General features: G+C 43.4%; 1 protein-coding gene across 1 annotated transcript in view; it reads left to right on the forward strand.

Moving 5' to 3' along the window:
- Positions 1-23,258, forward strand: part of MCCC2 (methylcrotonyl-CoA carboxylase subunit 2) — a 67,001-nt gene that overhangs the window by 34,277 nt on the left and 9,466 nt on the right. Inside the window, exons 8-16 of the mRNA XM_006261656.4 lie at positions 4,011-4,075; positions 5,871-5,970; positions 9,060-9,155; positions 10,841-10,913; positions 11,132-11,208; positions 17,698-17,764; positions 17,997-18,153; positions 19,245-19,359; positions 21,230-21,315. Of these exons, the coding sequence (XP_006261718.4) occupies positions 4,011-4,075; positions 5,871-5,970; positions 9,060-9,155; positions 10,841-10,913; positions 11,132-11,208; positions 17,698-17,764; positions 17,997-18,153; positions 19,245-19,359; positions 21,230-21,315 (836 nt within the window). The remainder of the gene's footprint in view (positions 1-4,010; positions 4,076-5,870; positions 5,971-9,059; positions 9,156-10,840; positions 10,914-11,131; positions 11,209-17,697; positions 17,765-17,996; positions 18,154-19,244; positions 19,360-21,229; positions 21,316-23,258) is intronic.

Raw genomic sequence — 23,258 nt, forward strand, 5'->3', positions numbered from 1 at the left:
TGGTGCTTGCCAGGTCATTTGCAGGCATGAACATAACCCCTAAACCGAAAGGTTTTAAGGGTTCCCAGACCCCTTTATATATACCAATCAAAACTAATTCTAGTTCTCACCAGTTGTTAAAACATATGTAGTTGACATCATCCTGATCCTGCTTCTCACCAATTAGTGCATCTTTCCCACCATATACAACCTGTTTACCAGGTCACTCTGATTTTTGTTTTGGTGTTCTGTACTGGTTTTATCAATTCATTCACTATCTTTTAGCCTTGGAGCTACTTTCAAGCACTTCTGTGCAAGCCATGCATGGTATATATACCTAGTTTCATATTCATCGGGACCTGTTTCAGTTCATGCTGTTATTAGGGCCTCTGTGTGATTTGTAAATGTGCTGACCAGTTGTTATATTAATCCATACTCTGGGAGGGCCTACAGTCCAAGTAGACCTAGATTAGTGTATAGGTTCATCTGATATACTCAGTGGTGCATGCTAATTACAGCAAACCAAGTGATAAATTATAGGAGGAATTGTGAAATAAAATCTGTCATGTAACTGCAATTTTTCATATAAATATCACCATGTTATAGAAGTGGGATGGGCATATATTTCAATCTCATGATTTTTCCAGCAGTTATTTTTGAAGATTTCAACCAAAGTACATTTAATAATAATAAACATGCTATTTTAGAATAATGCATTCTGCAAAACTAAAGAAATCTAATACATAACATCTTTTGATATCTGAAACTGCATGTGTTATCTTAATCTGTACATAGATTTTCAGAACTCTCACCAGTATTTACTGTAGCTTGGCATACTTTATTTCCTGGCAAGTGGCATGATTCCACTGACTGTAATAGTGGTAGTAATAGTGTTCCACTGTGTTTTGACATAGTCACTAGAATTATGATCAGGCATTTCTTGTTAGCATTTTAATACTGGATAGAAATACTGCAGCAGAGTACTTGTATTATCAGCGTGTATATTTTATATATGCAAGACTTCAGCGTGAAAGCATTGTTGCCCTGTGGGGTCAGGCCAACTCAGGATCTCAATATTGCGCTGTTAGACAGGAGGGTGTGACACAATTGCACATATAAAAACACACAAATAGATTAGGTGCATACACACACACACACTACCAAATCAGACACATATGCATCCAAACCAGCCTAGGCTCATGCATACCAATTCAAGCACATACACTATCCACCGCAGAAGTTAGACAAAAATCAATTGTCCGTACCTGCATACTCCGTACACATACACAGATCACTGATTTGTATATCGTGCACACAGTCACACCCCGCCCTACACATACACACAGACAATTTCCTAACTTGGATGGTACAGTGTGTATGTGTGTGCTTGGGGTACCTGGGATACTTGGGGGAAGTTTCAGGTGAGAGAGAGAGTTGAAATGTAGGCAGTGAAAGTTGCCAGAACCGGGATTAGAACCGGTAGACTAGATAAAAGCTGGCTGAGGAACTGAGCCTTGGGGTTACTTAAGGTAGATTGGGGCTGGAAACTGAGGCAGACAGCTGAGATATTGGGGTGGGGTGCAGATAAGTCGTGGCAAGGAGGAGACAGCCAGGAAAGAGAGGCAGAAACCTGGGAGCTTGGGGCTGGAAACTGAGGCTGGCAGCTTAGAGATTCGGTGGGGGGCAGATAAGTGGTGTCAAGGAGGAAACAGTCAGGAAACAGACAAAAACCCAACTTGGGGTTTCAAAATAACAGGTTTATTAAACAGATAACACACTACACAGCCCCATAAAGTTATTGGTCCTGTCTCTCCTCTCCCCCCCCCCCCCAACACATGCACATGCAGACGCACTCACAATGGCAGCAGAAGAAAAAGACTCAGTGGAAGAATTTGAGTCCAGGTAGGGAAGAGAAGCAGAGTCCAAGTCCTTGGATGAAGAGGGGGTGGGGATGATAGCTACCTATCCAGGCTGGAAAGAGGTCTTTGTCCAGTAGGTGTTGTCGCAGGGGGGTCGCCAGCAGGGCCTCTGGGTAGATAGGTGGTGTGGCATGGTGCTGGTCCAGACGGAGAGGGCATCCCAAGGAGTCAGTCTTCACTACCCCTTTTTATGGGGCAGACTACCTCTGATCTCCTATGGGGAGGGCCTGTCCAGGCAATGTCAGTCCTGTTCCAGAGGGCTCCAGGTGTTCTTACTGAGCATGCGCAGCCTTGGCACAATGGTGGGTTGCCTCATCTTTTGTGTCTTGAATGCTGAGGGTGGTTCCAAGGGCTGGGTCGTTGGTCAGGTATTGGTGTTGATGGTTTGGTCACTCAGAAGGAGCTATTTTTAGACCTAGTGCCATTGTCTCTCAAGCACCCTCATTCATCCTCATTTATTCAGGAGCCAAGTTACATAGGAGGAGTAGTATGAGTTATAGGTTACACAACTGGGCATGGGGATAAGATGGAGGCTTGACATTATAAGATGGAAACTTGATATGACTTACACTAACTTACATATCTAGGCCTAAAACAGTAATCACACAATATAAAAGCAGTAAAAAAAATCAATACAAACATAATAATTATCACTTATAAAACAGTGCGTATCTCTCTCAAAATAGCAGGGCACTTATTTGAAGAGGGGAGAGAAAAATAAAACTTACTACCTAAAATAAAGTGTTAAAACTTATCCTACATCTTAGCTTACTTATAATTATCAGGAATAGAGAGGGAAAGGAAAAGTCAGAAATAGTTGGGGAAGGGGAAGGAATGCATTTTAAAAGAAAAAAAGAAAAACTGGGGGGTTTGCTACAGCATCACCAAAAGCCAACATTGAGGATCAGTTTACAAGCATTGCACATTAAAAGCGAATGATGTTTAATATATTCTATGAGATTCATGAATGAAATTCAGAATTGGAAATCCTGTGTGAGGATGGTGATAGCTTTCTGTTCCTTAGCTTGCTCTGCCACCTCTGTTTCTGGCCCTTATAGCTTCAGGGAGTTTCTTCAGCCTTGGAAAAAACTTCAGGATAATAGGACCATAGGAAAGTAGGGCTGGAAGGTACCTCAGGCTTCTTATAAAGCATTTAAGTAAACAAATATAGAAGGTTACTTCAGTAGAAGTGTTTTAAAGAATAATCTCCACAAATCAGGAGATTACATTACCTTACTTAAAAAGTTCTGTTATTCCTACACTACCCTGTCAAATCCTTTTGTCAAACTCAAGTTACATAATACATTCTGGTAATTTTTTAAGATGATACTGAACTAAATTTAAATGGTCTTATGTTGTTAACATTCTCTTTTCAGCAAAAAATCTTGTTAAATTATTTTGTGGGTTTGAGAAAAGACTGAGAGCTCAGGGACTGATTTCGGCATTCTGGTTAGAATTACTAAATTAAGCATTTGAAACTTGTAAAACACAACTTTGCCCAGAGGTAGCTGAATATAACGTGCACGTTTTGAATCAGAAAATATATAAAATAGTGCTTTGTGCAAGAAGGGAAATCGCTTGTATAGCAACATGTCTTTTGAAAAAAGATGTTTTGTACTGTTAAGTTCAGAAATGGTGTGCAAACTCAGTCTTTACGGGTCTTGCTTCTGGACATTTTAATGATGCAGCAACGCATCCCATTTGGCTTGTCAGCTTTGTGAAAGAGAGAGGAATAACTGTAATTAGAGTTAAACTGTTTACATTTATAATCTATAGATGACTAATAACTTATGAATGTTTTGAATCTAAAAATAATGGTCAGATAATGTTTGTTGCCATATACTGTACATTAGTATAGGAAATAAGCTTTTAGATAGAGTGCTTAAGTGTACGTGCTAAACAGTGAACATATGAATTAGGAAACTGGGTATTTTTTAAAAGATTGCATCTTACCACTTTGAATATTACAAGAGGAATCTTATTGCCAAAGATGACTCAGTATTTAATGAAGAAATGTTCTGGATAGAACTTGTTTTATTGTTACACCTTCCTGAATGTTCCTGTGAGACAAGTACAAACTCCCACCCTGATTCTCCTGCTTGTATACTGTAGGTTAAAGCAGCAACAGGTGAGGAGGTGTCGGCAGAGGATCTGGGAGGCGCTGATCTTCACTGCAGGTAGAAAAGAAAAAGCAATTCATTTTCTTTAAACCCCACTCCCAGTCCCTTAGTCTGAATGGGGCTTAAAATTAACTGGACAAAGGATTTTCTGTACTGTATTAGGTTGGTCCACCCAATTTAGAGTCCTACACAGCAGTTATCTGTAACTCAGTTTTCAGAGGAGGGCAAGCCACTCTGCTCCATAATACACCCATCTAGCTTTTTGATTGTGTGCATTTGATGTCTACAGTCCACATCTGTTGATGGTAGTGTGGCAGAAGAAATAGTACTGAAAATGGTGGCCCTGTGCAATAATGATTGTAGCCTGAGTGTATATTTAGGTCCCTTGTATTGCCTCAGATCTCCAGTATATATGAAGTGAGGGAGAGGGGTTATTGGTATTACTTTACCATTAATTTTTTCCCCAGATTTTCTTTTAGGTAAGCCCTGTTATTTTCCACTTCAATGGTTTTTTTGGGTTTTTTTTTTTGTTATTGAATGAGATCATAGAGCTGGAAGGGACCACATGGGGTAATCTAGTTCAATCCCCAGGATCATCTTTGACTATATTATCCCAGCGAAGTGTCTGACTGGCCTGTTCTTAAAATTTTCCAGGGATGGAAATTACATAGCTTCTCTTAGTAGCCTGTTCCAGCCCTTCTGGGGTCATAGTCAGAAAGTTTTTCCTAATTTCGAACCAGAATTTCCTCCCCTGAAGTCTGAAACCTTTGCTCCTAGTCCTGTCCTCTGTGGCCACAGAGAAAAGACTGTCTCCATCCTCTTTTATAATCTCCCTTCAAATATTTGAAGACTGTTATCAAATCCCCACTCAGTCTTCTTTCCTCCTGACTAAATAACCCTTGTTCTGTCAGCTTTCCTTCATAAATTTTGTTTCCAGGCCTCTAATAATTTTTGTCACTCTCCACTGGGCTTTTTCCAGTTTGTTCATATCTGAATTGATAGCATAGAATGCTTTTGTACTCTTGAAATATTCTGATATAATTATAGCAGTCTAAATAGTGTGTGTTTTCTGAGTTAAAATTCAGTTATCTTTATTAAAAAATATATGGAATCAAAAGTAATAGAAAAGCATGCATATATTATTGAGTACATTTTATTGTGTTTAGTGTCATTAGGATTTAAATCATGGAAGGTATTGCACATTTTATACCTTCTAGGACTGCCTCTTGTGTTGGTGACTGTAACTTGTAAGCTACCTTAAAATTGTCTGATAAGGGGAAAGTGAAAACTACTCTAAACATGTTAATGGTCATGAAAATGGAAAAAAAATGCCAAATGGCAAATGTACTCTATGATAAATAAGCTTCCTCTGTACTTCAGTTCACTAGCAATTTTTAAAAAATACTATCAAGATTTTTTCATAAGTTCCAATTAATTTAGTTCAATTAAAACAATAATTCAAGAGCTTATTATAGGAATTCATGCCCCCAAATATTTCCTCATTCTTGAATACCCAGTCTTTTTATTGTTCACTTATACATGAATGTTGGGCTGTTAGGACTGGTTTTATTTTATTATTGTTTATTTAATTAATTGGGTTTTATGCCCATGTGAAAAATTAAAAGGACAGTTTAAAAATATAAAGCAGGTCATATATTACATTTGCCAAACTTATTGTGATCCTTTAAAAAATGGAAAGTTTAGAATATTTAAGACCATGTACTTGAAATCAAGTTCATAAATGGATTAGGAGACAGACCTTAGGCATCATTTTTTTTTTAATTTTTAGGCAGAAATATTTACAATCCCTCATTTTGATTACTTTGATTACTTTGTTATTTTTAATATACAGAAAGTCTGGTGTAACTGATCACTATGCTTTAGATGACAGTCATGCACTCCATCTAGCTAGGAGAGCTGTGAGGAATTTAAATTACCAAAAGAAAGTTGATGTAAGTATGTCTTCTATTTTCTATACGATACTGTATTTTTTAATTAAAAAGTGTAGTTTGCTTTGATTTTTGTTGTGCCTTGGTATGTCTAACATTACCATATTTGCTTAAAGCCAAGATTCATAGATGCATAGATGTAGGGTTGGAAGTGACCTAAGTAGATCATCAAGTCTTATCCCCTGCCCTGGGCAGGAGAGAATACTGGGCTCATATGACCCCAGCACTTCCCTTGGAAGTTGGTTCCAGATCCTAGCCACCCTGACTGTGAAATAGTGTCTTCTAATGCCCAGCCTGAACCTACTCTCAAACAATTATGGCCATTATTCCTTGTTACTCCAGGAGGTGCTCGGGTGAACAGGGTCTCTCCCATTCCCTGCTGGTCCCCTCTGGTAAGTTTGTAAACATCCACCATGTCCCCTCTCAGCCTTCTCTTGTGAAGGCTGAACAGGTTCAGGTCCCATAGCCTCTCCTCATAGGGTCTGCCCTGCTGTCCCCCGATCATGCGAATGGCCCTACTCTGGACCCTCTTGATACTGTCCACGTACCTCCTGAAGTGCGGTGCCTAGAACTGGATGCAGTACTCCAACTGTGGCCTAACCAGTGTCACATAGAGGGGGAGGATCACCTCCTTGGCCCTGCTTGTGATGCATCTGTGGATGCATGACAAGGTGCAGTTGGCCTTACTGACCACATCCTCACATTGGCGGCCCATGTTCATTTTGGAATCGATAATGACTCCAAGATCTCTTTCTGCCACTGTGCTTCTGAGAAGGGAGTTCCCCAGCCTATAGGTATGCTGCTGGTTCTTACTGCCCAAGTGCAGCACCCTGCACTTGTCAGTATTGAATCCCATCCTATTCTAATTTGCCCACCCTTGTAACCTGTCCAGGTCCAGCTGTATCCTGTCCCACCCTTCTAGCGTGCCCACCTTGCCCCAAATCTTGGTGTCATCAGCAAATTTGAACAGGGTGCTTTTCACCCCCTCGTCCAAGTCGCTGATAAAGAGATTAAACAGTATAGGCCCAAGGACCGAGCCCTGGGTGACCCCACTGCCCACATCCCTCCAGGTTGAATATGATCTGTCCACCACCACTCTCTGGGTGCGGCCCCTCAGCCAATTTGCGACCCATCTGACTGTGTAGGCATCAATGCCGTAGTCACCTAGCTTTTTAATGAGAATGGGGTGGGAGACAGTGTCAAAGGCCTTCCTAAAGTCCAGAAAGACTACATCCGCTGCGACACCTGTGTCCAGTGATTTTGTGACCTGATCGTAGAAGGCAACCAGGTTGGTCTGACAGGACCTGTCCCTAATGAACCCATGCTGGTTGCCCCTGAGTATCATCTCCCTTGCTGGTCCTTCCCAGAAGTGCTCCTGGATAATCTTCTCAAGGAGCTTCCCCAGGATCGAAGTAAGACTAATAGGCCTACAGTTGCCCGGGTCCTCCCTCTTCCCTGTTTTGAAAATGGGGACCACATTGGCCTTCTTACAGTCATCTGGCACCTGGCCAGAGCACCATGAGTGCTCGTAAAGCTGTGCCAGGGGCCCCTCGATAACCCCTGCCAATTCCCTCAGCACCCTGGGGTGGAGAGCATCTGGACCTGCTGATTTGAACGTGTCCAGTCCCTCCAGGAGTTCCCTAACTTGGTCTTCCCTGACCCTAGGCCTGTCAGAGTCTTTCCTGAGTCCATCCTAATCTCAGTAGGGGAGTCCCAGTCCCTGCACAAAAAAATGGAGGCAAAGAAATTGTTAAAAATGTCTGCCTTTTCCTTTGGTGCAACCACCAGATTGCCAAGCATATCTTGCAGGGGCCCCACGTTACCTGGTGCTTTCTTCATACTCCCTATGTATTTAAAAAAGGACTTTTTGTTGTCTTTGATCCTTGATGCTAGCCCTAGTTCCGTGTCTGCCTTAGCTTTCCTGACTGCCCCCCTACAAACCCAAGCAATGGAAGTATACTCCTCTTTGGTGATAGCCCCTCCCTTCAACTGGGTGTACACCTCTTTTTTGGCTTTCAGGCATTCTTGAATGCCTTTGGTGAGCCAGGGGGTCTTCTGAGCACTTTTTCCCCCTTTGATTCTCATTGGGACTGTCACCCCTTGGGCTTGAAGGATCATCTCCTTAATTGCCAGTCAAGAATGACAGATTTCAGGGAGTGTTTACATGGTCCCTCCCTCCCCCTCCCCAGCTCACCCTTCAGGGCTGACCATGTAAAGACTCTCTCTGCCGCCACTGCCTTCTCCTCCAGCGCGGGGGCTCCCTCCCTCCCTGCCGGCTGTTGTCAGGGCCGGGCACCAGGGGGGCACTACCACTGTGATCCCTCTTCCCCACCCCTCCCTGCTTCCCTCCCTCCTTTCCTTTCTTCCTTGCCACCCAGCCCTGACAACAACCGCCACCATGACCCACCTCGTGCCCTCCCAAGCCTGCACAGTCCCCCCTCCCCCCCCGCTGCCCCCCCCATCCTGCTCCTCCCCCTCCCTGCCAGCTGTTCTGGGAGGTATTGGGGACAAGCGACGGGGGGGGCGCCACCACCGTGACTTCCCCCTTGCCCTCAGGCAGGTAGGCATGGGGAAGCCTTGTTGCTCAGGCAGCCGGGGCATGTTCACTGCCACCACAAATATCCCTGGTAGTGGCTCAAACTTGGGCCGGCGTAGCCAACTTGCTGCTTGCTCTCTCAGCGGTGCATGCATAGTTGGCCAAAAGCCCTTTATTATATTAGAATTTTACAATTTTCCATGACTGAAATCTAATTTTTGGAGGGTTGTCATAAATTCATCCCCCCCATTGCTGCATCAGGAAAAGCAATGACAGGGGATCCAAGTGGTAGGGAAAGCAGGGAGGGGGACAAAGAGTGAGGGTCAGGCTGCCTGCTTCCTGTGCTACTTGCTGCCCCCTCTGCCCGGTACATGTGTGGTGGTAGGAGCAGGGACCAAGTGAAAATGGTTAGTTGTGCTGATCAGATACAAAAACAAACAGAAACAGTTGGGAGTTTTGAGCCTGGTTGGTGAAGCGGGAACTATCAGAATGCCTGGGAAATTAATTTGGGTGTTTTGTCTTTGTACTTTAAATTATGTTTGTTAAATTGTCACAGGTAAATATAGAACCATCAGAAGAACCTTTATTTCCCGCTGATGAATTATATGGAATAGTTGGGGATCAGCTTAAAAGAAACTTTGATGTCAAAGAGGTATGAAAAGGTTGCTTCAGAACACAAAGGCACACGGGTAACATTTAGCTTTCTTTTCCAGCTAAACTAAAGAGCTAAAGATCAAGTCATCTGGCCTGATATAAAGATTGTGAAAGTTAAGAACATTTCAGAAACAGTTCAGTTCCTTTTCCAGCTACACAAAGGGATTGCTTGGCCTTAAGAGAGCTGCTGCTCAGCAGGTTTCTCACTGCTGTAGAGATCTTAATCGCAGCATTAATAAAAAGTGTCTATGGTAACAGCTGCCCAGCTAGTCCACATCCTGCTTATTCATGACGGATGAAAATTAACATTCTTCCCAGCCCTCTGTGTAAATTGAACATACAAAGCCCATTTGCTCCAGCTTTCTCTGAAACAGCTTATTTGGGGTGGAGGTCTGCAGTCTCCTTCACTTTTGCAGGAACACCAGTATTCATCTTGCATTTTTTTATAAAAACAAAAAAGCCTAAATATACCTAGTGTTTCACTTATTACAGGGACTCCTAAATGGAATATTTTGATACCCTAATATAAAAGGCATTGTCAAAAGAAATTTCAGGTTTAAATGTCCTTTCAGTTACCTTATCGACTAACTAAATCAGAGATGCATAGCATAAGCTTTTGTAAGCAGTGAGCTTACTTCATCAGAATCTGATAAAATAAGCTTACTGCTTATGAAAGCTTAGGCTATGCATCTCTGATTTAGTTAGTCTATAAAGTACAAATCTACCCTACCCCCTGCCTGAGTTCAAGCTAACATAACTAACTGCCTCTTTCTTTCAGTTACCCCTATGTGCTTAGGGTGTGTGACAATTTCTGTGGAATAATTGCCCAAGATTTTGCTCCTCTGAAGGGGAGACACACGAACAGCTCTTGCAAAACTAGTTGTCCATAGTTGGTGCGCTTACAGTGCTTGTTTACTAGGTGGTGAGGGAGCTGGTTTGCATGAAAGAAGGGTCTGCTAGGCTGAAAATGACTAGGGAAGCAGGCTCAGTTCATATTCAAAGCAGTAAGTTTACTGCATTTGTCAACCAATAGTTTTAACTTGGTTTCAAATGATTTACATTGAAATAGGTCTGATCATCCTGTGACTGCTCCACTTTTACCAAATCTTAAATGTGTCTTGTATCCATACGCTTAGTTACAAAACCTACTTCTTCATTTTAGTTTTAAAACAAATCTTTCATTGGTTTTCTAGGTCTCAAACTTAAACAAAGCTCATATATGCTTACCACTAAAAGAAAGTGACAGATGCCTATACGTAGCTTTTTTGTTTGAAATCTGTGATGAGTGTATTCGTTATTGATTAATATGCCTGGAAAGACCACTTTTTTCCTCTTTGAGAAAGGAGCAAATAAAAGATTTGCTTAGTAAGTCTCAATTTTAAAGGTGTATAGAATTTAAAACCTAATGTTTTCAGTCTTGAGATCCCTGTAAAAATATAATTACTTTTTATAAAAGGTAGGGCATAATTCAGAGAAGTAAAGCATAATTTATGAAGTAAAAGGGCTCTTGTCTGCCATCTAAATAGATACATAAATCAGGATCCTTGATGCAGTTAAAATGAAATGAAATGTTAAAAATCCATTAAGTATCTAAAACAAGTTAAATGTTAAAGTTTTAAAGAAAATTAAAATAGTCCGGTGAAGATAGGGGCTAATTTTATTTTTCTGTTGTTTTTTCTTAAGGTCATTGCTAGAATTGTAGATGGAAGTAAATTTGATGAATTCAAAGCTTTATATGGAGACACTTTAATCACAGGTATTTAGACAATATATTGTTATTTTGTAAATTTATCCATCAGTTATACTGTTTGGATCATCCGTTTTGCTGAACTTAGACATTTTTAATAAAGTTTTCTCTCCTGAAGATCTGCATCGTTATATCAAGAACATAGTGTTCTCTTCCCATCTTTATAGTGAAACAAACGGACCTAAGAATGTCAACCTTTTTTTTCCCCTTCCCCCACCCCTGTTCAGGATTTGCTAGAGTATTTGGTTACCCTGTAGGAATTATCGGCAACAACGGAGTTCTCTTCTCTGAGTCAGCAAAGAAGGTAAGCATAATACAGTGAGCTTCTCTTCAAATTTTCCTTAGACATTATTGGAGACTTCTTAAGTTTTTATCCAAAATTTGTATGAAGAAGAGTGGTCTTTATTGTCACGATTAATGCATTTACCTGCCTCTGCATCTGATGGGAGCAAGAATTGTCCAAAATAACTTGATAGTTTGGAATAAACTGGCTTTTATAAAATGTGGTGTTTTTATAACTTGCAGGTGAGAGGTAGACATGGCAACAGGATTACATTATGAAAAGAAAAATGAAAGTTGTAAAGATAACACCATAGATAGATAATATTTTCTGAAACTCCCAACTGTGGGAGGAGAGCCTATGCTGAATGCTTTAAAAAAAGTTAGAGTTGTATGAAATTTTACACATTTAAGCTGAATGATGTGTCACAGTAAATAAATTGGTTGTTTCTACTGGTTGGTTTGATTCTTACCAATCTTATTTGTGATTCTGATGCCCAGTTCATTGATTTACCATCATTGATATGTTTCATACTTATCCTTGGCAACTGTTGACTAACTAGTGACATTGTATACTTTCTTAAGAGATGCAAGGATGTTTTGGAGTGATATCTTATACTAGACAAATTATAGCTGAGAGAGATGCTGTGCCTTTTGGGCATAAAAGCGCCTGTCTGAAAGCTTGTCTAAGATCTCTCCCAACTATATGGTTTGTCCATTAGAAGATATCACCAAAAAATCCTTGCCTCCTATATATTCCCTGGACCACCATGGCTACAGCAGCACTCCAACCCTGCTACTGCATGCTTTCTTATGTCATCTGTATGAGCTGGCTTTTTTTCTTCTCCATTCTGCAAATTGATGTACTTCTGTCACAAAATGTTTTGAGTGAGTGCATCGTTGTTTTACAAAGGGACTCTTTGTGGCAAGGTAGCTTTTGGCCATCTTCTTTGTTATTAGACAAAGGATTTTGTATTTAAAAAAACATAATATCAAGGTCATAGTGAATTTCTATGATGGTTTTGCCAATAGATATCACATATCTTGGTCTGTTTTGGCAACATTTTTACAGTGTTGATGAGGAAATCAACATGCAGGACAGCTGTGTTTTAAGAGAACTTGTAGGGGAAACTGGAAGGAAGGGAGGAATTCTGCTTTACTGTGAAATGAGGGACAGAGTTGTGCTCTGTCTAATAGAGCACAACTTTATGCATTGCAGAAAGTAAGGCAATTTTCCTAGTGGCTTTGCTATAGCACTTCCGCAACTTGTAAAGATCTCATTACCCTTTTATAACCAGGGTATTTCCCTGGTGATTGGTATTGTATTGGTATAGTGACAGCTTGCCTATTGACTGGAAAGCAAGAAAGTACTTTCTTGTTCTAGTGCCCTGCCATTTTGGCCAATCCATCTAGTACTCTTTGAGTAGTTTATCAAGTTCCACTGACCAGTGGGGCATATATAAATTGTATATGAAATTCAGAGTTCATACTACTCAGGTCATAATATTCAAAGTTGTTACATGAAGCTTGATCATATTTCATAGCCCCTTCAGTCACCCTATCTAATTTCTAACTTTGTCTAACATGATTTAGTTTTTGTAGGAGCCATAATGTAATATTGTGGATTGTTTTCATTTACAACATCAGTTCAAAAACATATATATATAATTTCAGAATGGCAGAAATTGTCTAACACAGCTTTTCCCCCATGGTGATCATTGGGTTTTTTTTGAGTGCTTCTATATAGAGGTTGGCTAGCGATCATACATTGTTTACTTTTAGGGCTGTGCGAAATTAAAATGAAACACTCAGTGAAAAGTTGTTTCAACACATTTCCAGCTCCAAACAGTGAAATCAAAATGAAACAAGTGATCTGTGCAGGCCCCTGGATCTGTGTGCCAGATGAGAGGAAGCTGCCGCTGCTGCCTGGGACTGGTGGCAGCAGCAATCTTCCCTGGCACTGGGCGTGAGCTGTGCCCAGCACCAGTCCCAGGTGGCAGCCTGAGCCTCCTCTCATCTGGCGCGCAGATCCGAGGGCTTTCACCCCTAGGAGGAGTCTGGCACAACTCGGCAGCCCTCCCGGGGGTGCAAAACCCTGGATCTGTGCCCCGAGTGAGAGGAAGCTCAGACTGCTTCTCTCACCTGGGACCGGCGGCAGCAGCAGCAATCTTCCCTGGCACTGGGCACAGGCTATGCCCAGCACTGATCCCAGGCAGCAGCCTAGGCCTCCACATGTGGCGCACAGATCCGGGGGCTCGCACCCCTGGAAGGAGTCTGGCACAGCCCGGCAGCCCTCCTGGGGGTACAAGCCTCTGGATCTGCTCCCCGGGTGAGAGGAGCCTCAGGTTGCCTCTCCCACCAGGAACCAACACCCCTGCTTGACTCCCTGTTCAGCTACAGCCACCCACTTGGCCTGCACCTGGGTCCAGCCCCCTCTGCGCATACCCTGACAGGCTGCAGCCCCCCCGTGCGCTCCCCACTGGGCTGCGGCCCCCCCCCACCGTGTGCTGCCTGCCTGACTGCAGCCCCCCCACACCCTCTGCCTGGCTCCAGCCCCCACCACGTGCTCCCTGGCTGGCTCCAGCCCCCCCGTGCTTGCCAGCCAGCTCCAGCCCCCCCCGCCCCGTGTGCTCCCCTCCTGACTCCAGCCCCCACCTCCAACAACTTACCAGCAACAGCAGCCACTGTTAGCATCACAGCCACTGGATGAGAGGAGGCTGCCGCTGCCAGCAAGCATCAGGATTTTTGCTTTGAACAGTTTGAGGTGCAGTTTCCCAGAAACCTCTGCACCTATCTCCTTGAAACATGGCAGGTTTCATGCCCTCAGCAGGGGCTACCATCCCTGCAATTTCCATCCAAATCAGGCAAGAAATGACAAAGGTTTAGGCATTTTCATGATTCCACATTATAGCCTTTGGGCAAAATGTCAAAACTTGTAGAAACAGCTAAACAGTTTCAGTGAAATGAAACAGGACAGTGCTTCAAAACAAAACATCAAAGTGAAACACTGTCCCTTTGGTGAAACAGACATCGAAATTAAATGATGGTGTTTTGCACAGCCCTATTTATTTTTATTTCCTAGCAGCTGATTTTGATTGGGTTTTTTTTATAGTGAAAAGGTCAGTTTTTTTTCATTTGCTGTGCTGCATGTCTTAAGATCCAGAGTCTGAAAGAATGGTCATTAATTTAAACTCTTTATCAGTGTGACAGGAGGGCCTTCCGGGGCCAATCTCCATGGCCCGCCCCCTGTCTGGTGGGCAACCGCCCACTTGTCTCGCCCGCCATGCCTTTGATGATAATTAGTTCATTTAAGATGTTAATTAAGCGGGAGGTTACCCATTTTAATGCCCCGATGCCAGAGGGTGCTCTGCGGCTCCGACCTCCCCTAATACTGCACCCCAAGCCTCGCAGATGGCATCTCGGTGTTCATCTTTTCCGGCCCCCGCGCTGGGCCCCAGAATCTCCTAAACAGGACCCCTCTATGATCCCTCCTGATCAGGCGGCCTCTCTGCCTTCATCCGGGCTACTAGCCCTCCCAAAGACATTTTCCCCTCTCGGGTGTGGTCCCCCCGGGACCTTCGGCTAGCTGGCCCTGGCCCACCTCCAGGCCAGTCGGGACCCCAGGCCCCTGGCACTTGGGCGTCCCTCGCGGTGGGCCCCTGGCCCTTTTGACCCTCTCTCGTCCTGGCCCCAGCATGGGCCAGTCAAGGTTACTATCCCCTTTGGGCTGGGTCTCTAGCCCCTCACTCTCTCTTCAGGCTCATCACACTACTACCCCCTTTTTCCCGGGGTCACCACAGCATCACGCCCGGTAATCATTCACTCTCTTGGGGTCCACCCTCTGGGCCCTTCCACAAACATAGGGTTACCCACCCAGTGGTGGGAGCTAGGGGTTAAGGTGCCCCGACCCACCTTCCACCGGGGTGGTAACTGGCCTGGCATTTCCTGGGGGCTCCCGCACCACTGAGAGCCCCAACAGGCCACCCACTCCCAGCAGGGTGCAGTTTCAGGTCATGCCCAGGAGCCTCCTAACCATCCCCTTGCAGCTCCCCCTTACCTCCAGGTTGTTCACAGCAGCCCTATGGCCAGGCAATGTTGCTGTCTGGCCTCCAGCAGTCAAACTGCCCTGCTTATAAAGGTAGCCCTTGTCTCTAAAATGGCTGCCCTAATCAGGCACCTGGAGGCTGCCAGCTCCAGGCCCTTAAAGTGGCAGGCACACACAGTGCACTGCCACACACCTCCCCCCTTAGATTATCACTGCCCCCTCGCTGGGGCCACTTCACCGCCCCCTTCGCTGGGGCCGCCCCCTCACTGGGGCCGGGGTCTCTGTACCCCGCACACAACCCGGGGTCTATGTTCCCCGCCCGCAACCCACTGGTTGCGCTCATCACTGCCCCCTCTCTTGGGGCTTCTCTACCGCCCCCTTCTCTGGGGCCTCCATGCCCAACTTGGGCTCTCTACAACTGCCGCCCCCTCTCTGGGGCCTCCATGCCCAACTTGGGCTCTTTACAACTGCCGCCCCCTTCTCTGGGGCCTCCGTGCCCAACTTGGACTCTCTACAACTGCCGCCCCCTCTCTGGGGCCCTGCCACCCACTGGTTGTGCCTGTGCATGGCCCTTGGCTCGATGTTCCCGGCCAATGCACCACTGTAACAGGGGGCCTCCCGGGGCCGAGCTCTGTGGCCCGCCCGCCTGTCACCGTGACAGGGGGCCTACTCAGGGCCGAGCTCTTCATGGCCCACCCACCTGTCTCTGGGCAACTGCCCGCCTATCTCACCCTCTCTGGGGCCCCACAACCCACTGGTTGCGAGTGGCAGGCACACACAGTGCACTGCCACAATCAGCAAAGGATAAAAAAGCTTTTGCAAATGAAGAAATAATTTATAATACAGACTGAAAAGACACATTTTTACGTATATAAAGTTTATGTTTTTAAATATCACTATGAACCCCTAACTCCTGCCACTCAAATTTATTTAATTGCTATTACTGGAGTAGATTTGGTGCATCAGACACCACATTTTCCCCAAATATGGCAAAGCCATTTCAACTTGAACTTTATTTTTTCATGGATATGAAACAGGCTTTTTATCTTTATATTTGATGCAACTAGTAGAATGTAATAAACTGAAAGTATAAAGGTTAGAATAACATGGGTAAAGGCCAGAGTTACGGAGCAATTGGTGAATTGTCACACTACCCTGATACCATCTGCATTTTTATTTTGCCTCATTAATATCATCCATGCTCAAGGAGCTGGAGGGTTTTTTGTTCCTTTGTCTGGCTTCCCAAGTCTGCTACTCTTTCAACCAGCTTGTCAGGTTTACTAAATTATTTAAACTAATAATTCAGTAAATAATTTAAATAAAACTGGATCAAGCTGGCTTCTTCAAGTACTTGCTAGATTGGGACACATCAGGGAATGAACAGATTTCCAGAGGTTGAGCTGGTAGATGGAGGGCTGCTAAAGATGGCTTAAGTACCGTTGATTTGAGGTGCAAAATAAAACATCTGGGGTAAAAACCAGTTAAATAAGAAAAGGTTTTAGTTTCTCAGTTTCTTGAGGTCAGTCCCAAATTATTTGTGCTCCTGACGTTATGCTGAGACTTTCTTCAGTCTGACCTGACCTACCTCTCTAGAACAGAAAATAGTAAAATAGTGGTATCCTAAAGTTATTATTAAGAACTATATACAGCAGCATTACTCTTCCCTTCATTCCCTGATACTTGTTGCATCTGTAATGTAAATTGACCCCATGGAAGCACTTACCAAGGTGTGTCACTGATGACTTTACTGATCCAAACCCCTTCTAGGTCAAACTGGGGAAAGGAGTTAGCTCCTATTTCTTCCTTAAGTAAACAACCTTTAGGAAATGGAAGTGGGAGAGGGAAGGGAATGAAAAAAGATAACATTTTATTTCTGTTCTGAAGTCAAGAGAGAGGAAATGAATGGTGCTGCAGTTTGGAAAAAATAAGAAAGGTAATAAATAGATGTGGTTAGTGTAGGCTTGTTGTTGTAGCTGTGATGATCCAGGAAAAGTGTGAGAGGCAAGGATTTTTATGGGTGATATCTTTCATTGAACCAACTGTATGCTTGGATGGGATATATACATTAAGCTTTGGGGCCTGAGAAAGTGTACAGTGGTGCCTAATAGTTTGTCTATATAAACTTGGTCAAGATCATTGAGATTTCCAGATACTGGCAATACTACTAGGGTTTTTTTTAGGTATTAGTGTTTTTACCTTATCTTTTAACCTTTACAATATTTGCTGTCCTTGACTTCCATTAAGTTAATGGAAATTTTGCTATTGACTAGAGAGTGAGAGTAGGAATTGGCCTGTCCCCTCTGATTAGACGGACAGGGCAGGGCCTACTTTTTGTTCCTGTAGTAATCAGTGACACAATTCCACGTGAAAATTTCCAGTAGAGGGAGAGTGATGCTAATGCCACAGTGACTCCAGATAACTGCTTTGCTGCTGCATCTTTTAATAGTTTTACCTTTACTCTATTTGCAGGGAACTCATTTTATTCAATTATGTTGTCAAAGAAATATTCCTATTGTGTTTTTGCAAAACATCACAGGTGAGTAAGTTTGTACTATGAAGTTTCAGTAATTTATGCTTTGCTGATGATCATTAAGGTTCAGCATTTAGGCAGCACCTTTATGGAAAATATCTATACCTGTTAATTGCTCAGGAATCAGTCCATTTCTGAGCAAATAGTCCCACTCCTGTACATTTAGAGTTTAATTTTAATGAAAGTTATATAGCTAGCATTAAGTAACTGAAGGCTTTTGTTCACCCTAATGCCATAGGTTTCATGGTTGGTAGAGATTATGAAGCTGGTGGAATAGCAAAGGATGGAGCCAAAATGGTAACTGCTGTTGCATGTGCCAGTGTACCTAAAATAACAGTTATTATTGGTGGATCCTATGGTGCTGGAAATTATGGGATGTGTGGAAGGGCATATAGGTAAGTAACATGCCTAATTATAGTAGGCAATAAAGGCTTCATATGACTTTTTAATTACTGTGGCAGAAGCTATGCCTCCTTTGTTTGGAAGACATCTAGTACACACTATTTGCTATCATAAGTGATAATGATCATAATAGGAACCTGTGGAGATTGTTCAACTCATAATTAATCTTACAATTACATGGTAGAGGAATCCCTCTGGAATATAAATATCTGACTTCTTTATTTAAAATATATCATTCTATTGTTATAAATAATAATAATAAACCCTGCTATTTTTATGCATCTGATAGTAAACAGAAAACACAGTCTTAGCATGTTTTTACCCTGTCTCTGCAGTGACCTTGAGATTGCTGCTGAGAAATTAGACCTGTCCACCTTGACCACAGGCTGAAAAGTTATTTTGTGCTCATTGTCAGAGAGGGTAGGCACCTCCAGCACTGTCTACCTAAGAGAAAGATGCTCAGAGTGTCTTTGAGCATGCACCAAAAAGGTTGTTTTTCTGCAAGCAGTTCAAGTGGTGCTGGGTTGAGTGGGCGGGACATGTTTCTCAGGCAGTGTTCTTGGGATTGCTGTGAAGGTGTAGATGCACTCGCAGAAACAGTGTGAGATCAGTCCTGTAACCCTTATTCACATGAGCAGTGCTTACTTGCAATAAGGCTGTTCTCATGAGTAACCTCCATGGCATCTGCCCAAATGTTTCTTTTTTTAGCTCTCCCCATGCTGTCTGTTCATACAATTCCAAAAGTATTTTCAACTGTTTACAAAAGTGAACAGGCACGTAACACACATTTGGGGGAAAGGGAGAACAGAAGACAAATATTTAAGAAATGGAAATGCTGCAGCTTTGAAAACAGAAACAGTGAAGTAGGATTTTCAAATCCTGTAAGATCACATTACTGACAATAGCCTGATGTTCTAACTTAATTTACATTTTAAAAGTAAGTCAAATAAATACAAATTACAGGATTGTCTACTTCAAACAAAACAAAGCAAATATATTTTTAGCTGGGTGGTGAGGACAGCTTTAATTTTTTGGTGAAGAGCTGAGTTTTTTCTTTTATGTTAAACTTAATGTTATTTTTCAGCCCAAGATTTCTTTATATGTGGCCAAATGCCCGCATTTCAGTGATGGGAGGAGAACAAGCTGCAACTGTTCTGGCTACAATAGCCAAGGACCAAAAAGCCAGAGAAGGGAAACAGGTAGCTCTTTTTTCCTCCCTTTGCTCTTGTCTGATCCAAGCAAATAAGAGTAGAGACTCCTGGCTGACCACTGACATTCTTGATGCAGTATTCCTATCTAATCTCCCACTGTATATTTTAGCACCCTTTTGAGCTGGTTGAGTGGGACACTAACATCCAAGGCAGTTCCCTGTGATTACAGGCTGTGCCAGAGAGTGTTACGGACAATGTGTTGCCTGCAAGCTGTGGGTGGAAACCATTTGTGTAAGGTTTTTGCTACTGCTGCTCAGTGCACTGGCAGCTATGTGGTAGTTATGAAATTCTACTGTTTACCTCTTCCAGACACAGATCACTGATGACCTGGCTTGTTTCTAGTGGACTAGCATATAGTCCTTTGAATAAAAAATGAATTTTTCAGATTTCATTTCTCCTTGTGCTGCTCTAAGAAACTAATTGTCAGCCCAGCCTAGGTTGAGTAACTGAGCATTCCCGCGAAAAAGGAGATTAAGGAGAAATATCAGAGAGGAAAGTATTTTTCCAATTATATTTTCAGTAGGAAGCTTGAGGGAAGCTCAGTCAAATTATTCAACCGCTTAGTGTTCTGAAATGTCTAATTGACAATGTGTTGAGAAGCTTAAAGAAGGCATTGACTAACTTCACCATTGTCATTTAAAAGGTATGGTATTTCAGGAAGCTTGTAATTATTTTGATATGTTAAATTGTGCAAAGGAACTGGAAATTAGCATATTCTACTATGTTTCTAAATGATATATTTTATAGTTATATCATTCAGTAATTCATTCTGAAAGCTGCCAGATTCAGCCTTGCCCTTAGGTACATGTGGAGTGAACTTTAGATGTACTAGGTCCAAGGGAAATGAAATATGCGAAGTAGTGCGTATAAAAAGGCTCAAAGTATTACTACAACCACAGGTGTGTGTAAGTTTTTGAAAAAGCATTGGCTGGTCCAGCATAGAACTTAAATATATATTTAACTTTAATAGAAGTAAATGGAACTGTGCTGATTTATTTCAACTAAGAATTTCACTCAATATTTACATGTAAATAATGCTACCAACCCCCTGCAAGCTGATGAAATCCTCCCCTGTGCTTTTAGCCCTTTACACTAAGTAAAAGGTCTAAAGTAAGTCATATAGTTCTAAAAATACCCATACTGGGTTCGATGATGATTTCCCCACAACAGGTTCTACAGATAGCAAAGCAAAACCTAGTCTTATACAGCGTTTTCATCATTAACTCTCAAAATACTTGACAGAGGAGGCCTAGATCATTACGTCCATTTTACAAATGGGAAAATGCAGGCACAGATGGAAGTGGCTTATCCAGTATAACCTATCAGGCCTGCGGCAGAACTGGGAGTAAAACCCAAGTTTCCTGAGCTACTTCCTTGTAAGGATCTCCTTACAGATTCTGGTATATGTTGCAAACTGGCATACAGGGACCTGGTGTGGAGGCTGCTGTAATCCTGCCCAACAAGGAGGTCCAGTGCTTGGATTATTTTGACACATCAATGATTTTAAAATAGCTAATATCAAATTATGGCATTTACCAAACTCTTAGGTATACTATGGATGATGAGCAACTGGAAATGTAAATTTTATTCAGACCTTTTTATATACATTACTATATAATTGTTTTACCCTCTGGTACCCTCAACAGAGAAAGGGTGCATATTTAATTTTAATTCCTATCCAAAAGTGCTAAACTGAGAAAGGTGTGTAAAGTAGGGCACGAAATTAATTGAGATGGTTTGATGGGTTACTTCTTGCCTTGTACTTTAGGTGAGGGTATGATGTCTTTCTGTGGAAAAAAACATTTTGAAGAATTTCTTTACATAGTCATGGTTCAGATAGTCTCTCTGTTCCTTACAGTTATCTGAAGCAGATGAAGCAGCCTTGAAGGAGCCAATCATCAGTAGATTTGAGGCAGAAGGAAACCCTTATTATTCCAGTGCAAGGTAATAAATACATTACTATTCCCTAGACTTGATGGTGTAGTTGCAGTGCCCAACTACAATTTCTAGAACTTGATTCTGAACTCTAGACCAGGGGTTCTCAACCCCCAGGCCACGGCCCAGTGCGGCTGCGGTGGGTTGGCTGCCAGTCTGTAGCATGGTTGGCTTTTGGACCAGAAGTGACTGCACACTGCCAAGCTGCGGCCCCCAGAGCTGGGTGGAGAGGCTACAGCTCCTTCCACAAGGCTCGTGGTAGTGCAGGGTTTGGCCCACCCCCCTGCTGTGGGGGTGCGGGTGGGGGTATCCTTACCTGTCTTCCAGCTGGAAATTCCGGCCATGATTGGCTGTGACTGCTGGGCTGTGGTTTGCCGGGCCATGGCCACTTCCAGTCTGCGGTTTGCAAGGCTGCTTTATAAAAACTTTGGGAACCCCTGCTTTAGACGACAAAAGTCTGAAACAAAGAATTTCTTCATTGTGTGAGGGTACTGTACAGTACATTAAACACAATTCAGATCATCACTCCGTCCATCACATCTCTGAATGCTTCTGGTACCTAACATTTCAGTGGTAGGTATACATTTATAGAACATGCCAAACCAATTGTGTAATATTATGCACATGGGGATGTGGGAGATGGGTAGATTCTTTACTGACTCCTGTAGATGAACCTTATACCTTTGGATAGAGGCTATTTCATTTCTCTATAGGGTTTTAATTTATATAGGTCAGTGGTTAGACTTGGAGCACTCCTCAGAAAATTCTAGCTCTCAACTTCTACTTATGTTTTATCTACAGAAAAATGATAGAGTAATTCTTCTGTTGCAAAGAACTCAGAATCCCACAATTAGTCAGAATGTTTTTGACACTGTGGATTTCTGTTTGAAGGTTGTGGGTTTATCTTGTAAATCATGTCTTTTGCTAATATTTGGCAGCACTGTTAAAAGGGTCTCTTGGCCACAGCAACGTGATTGAAAGTCACTGATATAGTTACTTAAAACAGGCTCATTGCCACCATATCTGATCAATTTCCAGTAGCATGGTGAGCAATGTGACTAATATCTGTCATATGTTCATTATCTCATTTTCTCCCCAGAGGGAGAAGTATATGAAACATATTGGTGTCTTCGTTTTTTGGAGTATCTTTTCATTTTCTTTTTCTTTTTAATATACCTCTTAGTAGGTCCTTCTGATAGAAGGCAAGGTCAAAGGGAAGAAGGCACTTGGGGGTGCCTTGATGCAATAGATGTGGCAGTGTAGAGAGTGAAGGACAGGTCTGATGTACTTGTGGCTGCTTGTGCTACTAAGTAGATTTGGTGCTGTATTATGTATGCACTTGCCAATTGCCTGTCAAGAATGATGGTGGGGGTGGGGGATGAGGCCCGTGGCCCCCCCACCCATTCTGGGCCCACTCCCCCTTTACCTCCTGCTGCTTGGGGTCCAGGCCCACTCCCTGCCTCCCCACTGCAGCGGCAGGGGAAGGGGGAGGAGTAGGTCTGGGGCTGACGCAGGGGAGGACTGTGCCCAAGGGTGGGGAGAAGCTGGCTCACCACAGCAGGGGAAGCAGCAGGCTCAGGCTGACCCAGCGCCAGCAAGGGAACGGGAGGAGCGGGCTTGGAGCCGACGGGGGGTGGGGAGGTGAAGAGTGGGCCTGAGTGGGGGAGGAGGCTTGCTTTTCCCCTCCCCCAGCTGCTGCTGCGTCAGGCTGGGCCCACTACTCCCCCCCACCACTGTGGCGGGCCTGCTTCTCCCCTGGCTTGGGCTCGGTTCTCTCCCCCCCTGACTCATCGAGCCCAGGCCCTCTTCTCCCCTCCCCATGCTGCTGCCATGTTGGGCTGGGCACGCTGCCCCCCTCCGCCTACCACTGTGGCAGGCCGACTTCTCCACTCCCCGTTGAGCTCAACCCTCCCCCACACTCCCCACATCAGACCCAGGCCTGGGCCCACTTC

The sequence above is a fragment of the Alligator mississippiensis genome, chromosome 3, assembly GCF_030867095.1.
Source record: "Alligator mississippiensis isolate rAllMis1 chromosome 3, rAllMis1, whole genome shotgun sequence".
NCBI classification, from domain to species: Eukaryota; Metazoa; Chordata; order Crocodylia; family Alligatoridae; genus Alligator; species Alligator mississippiensis.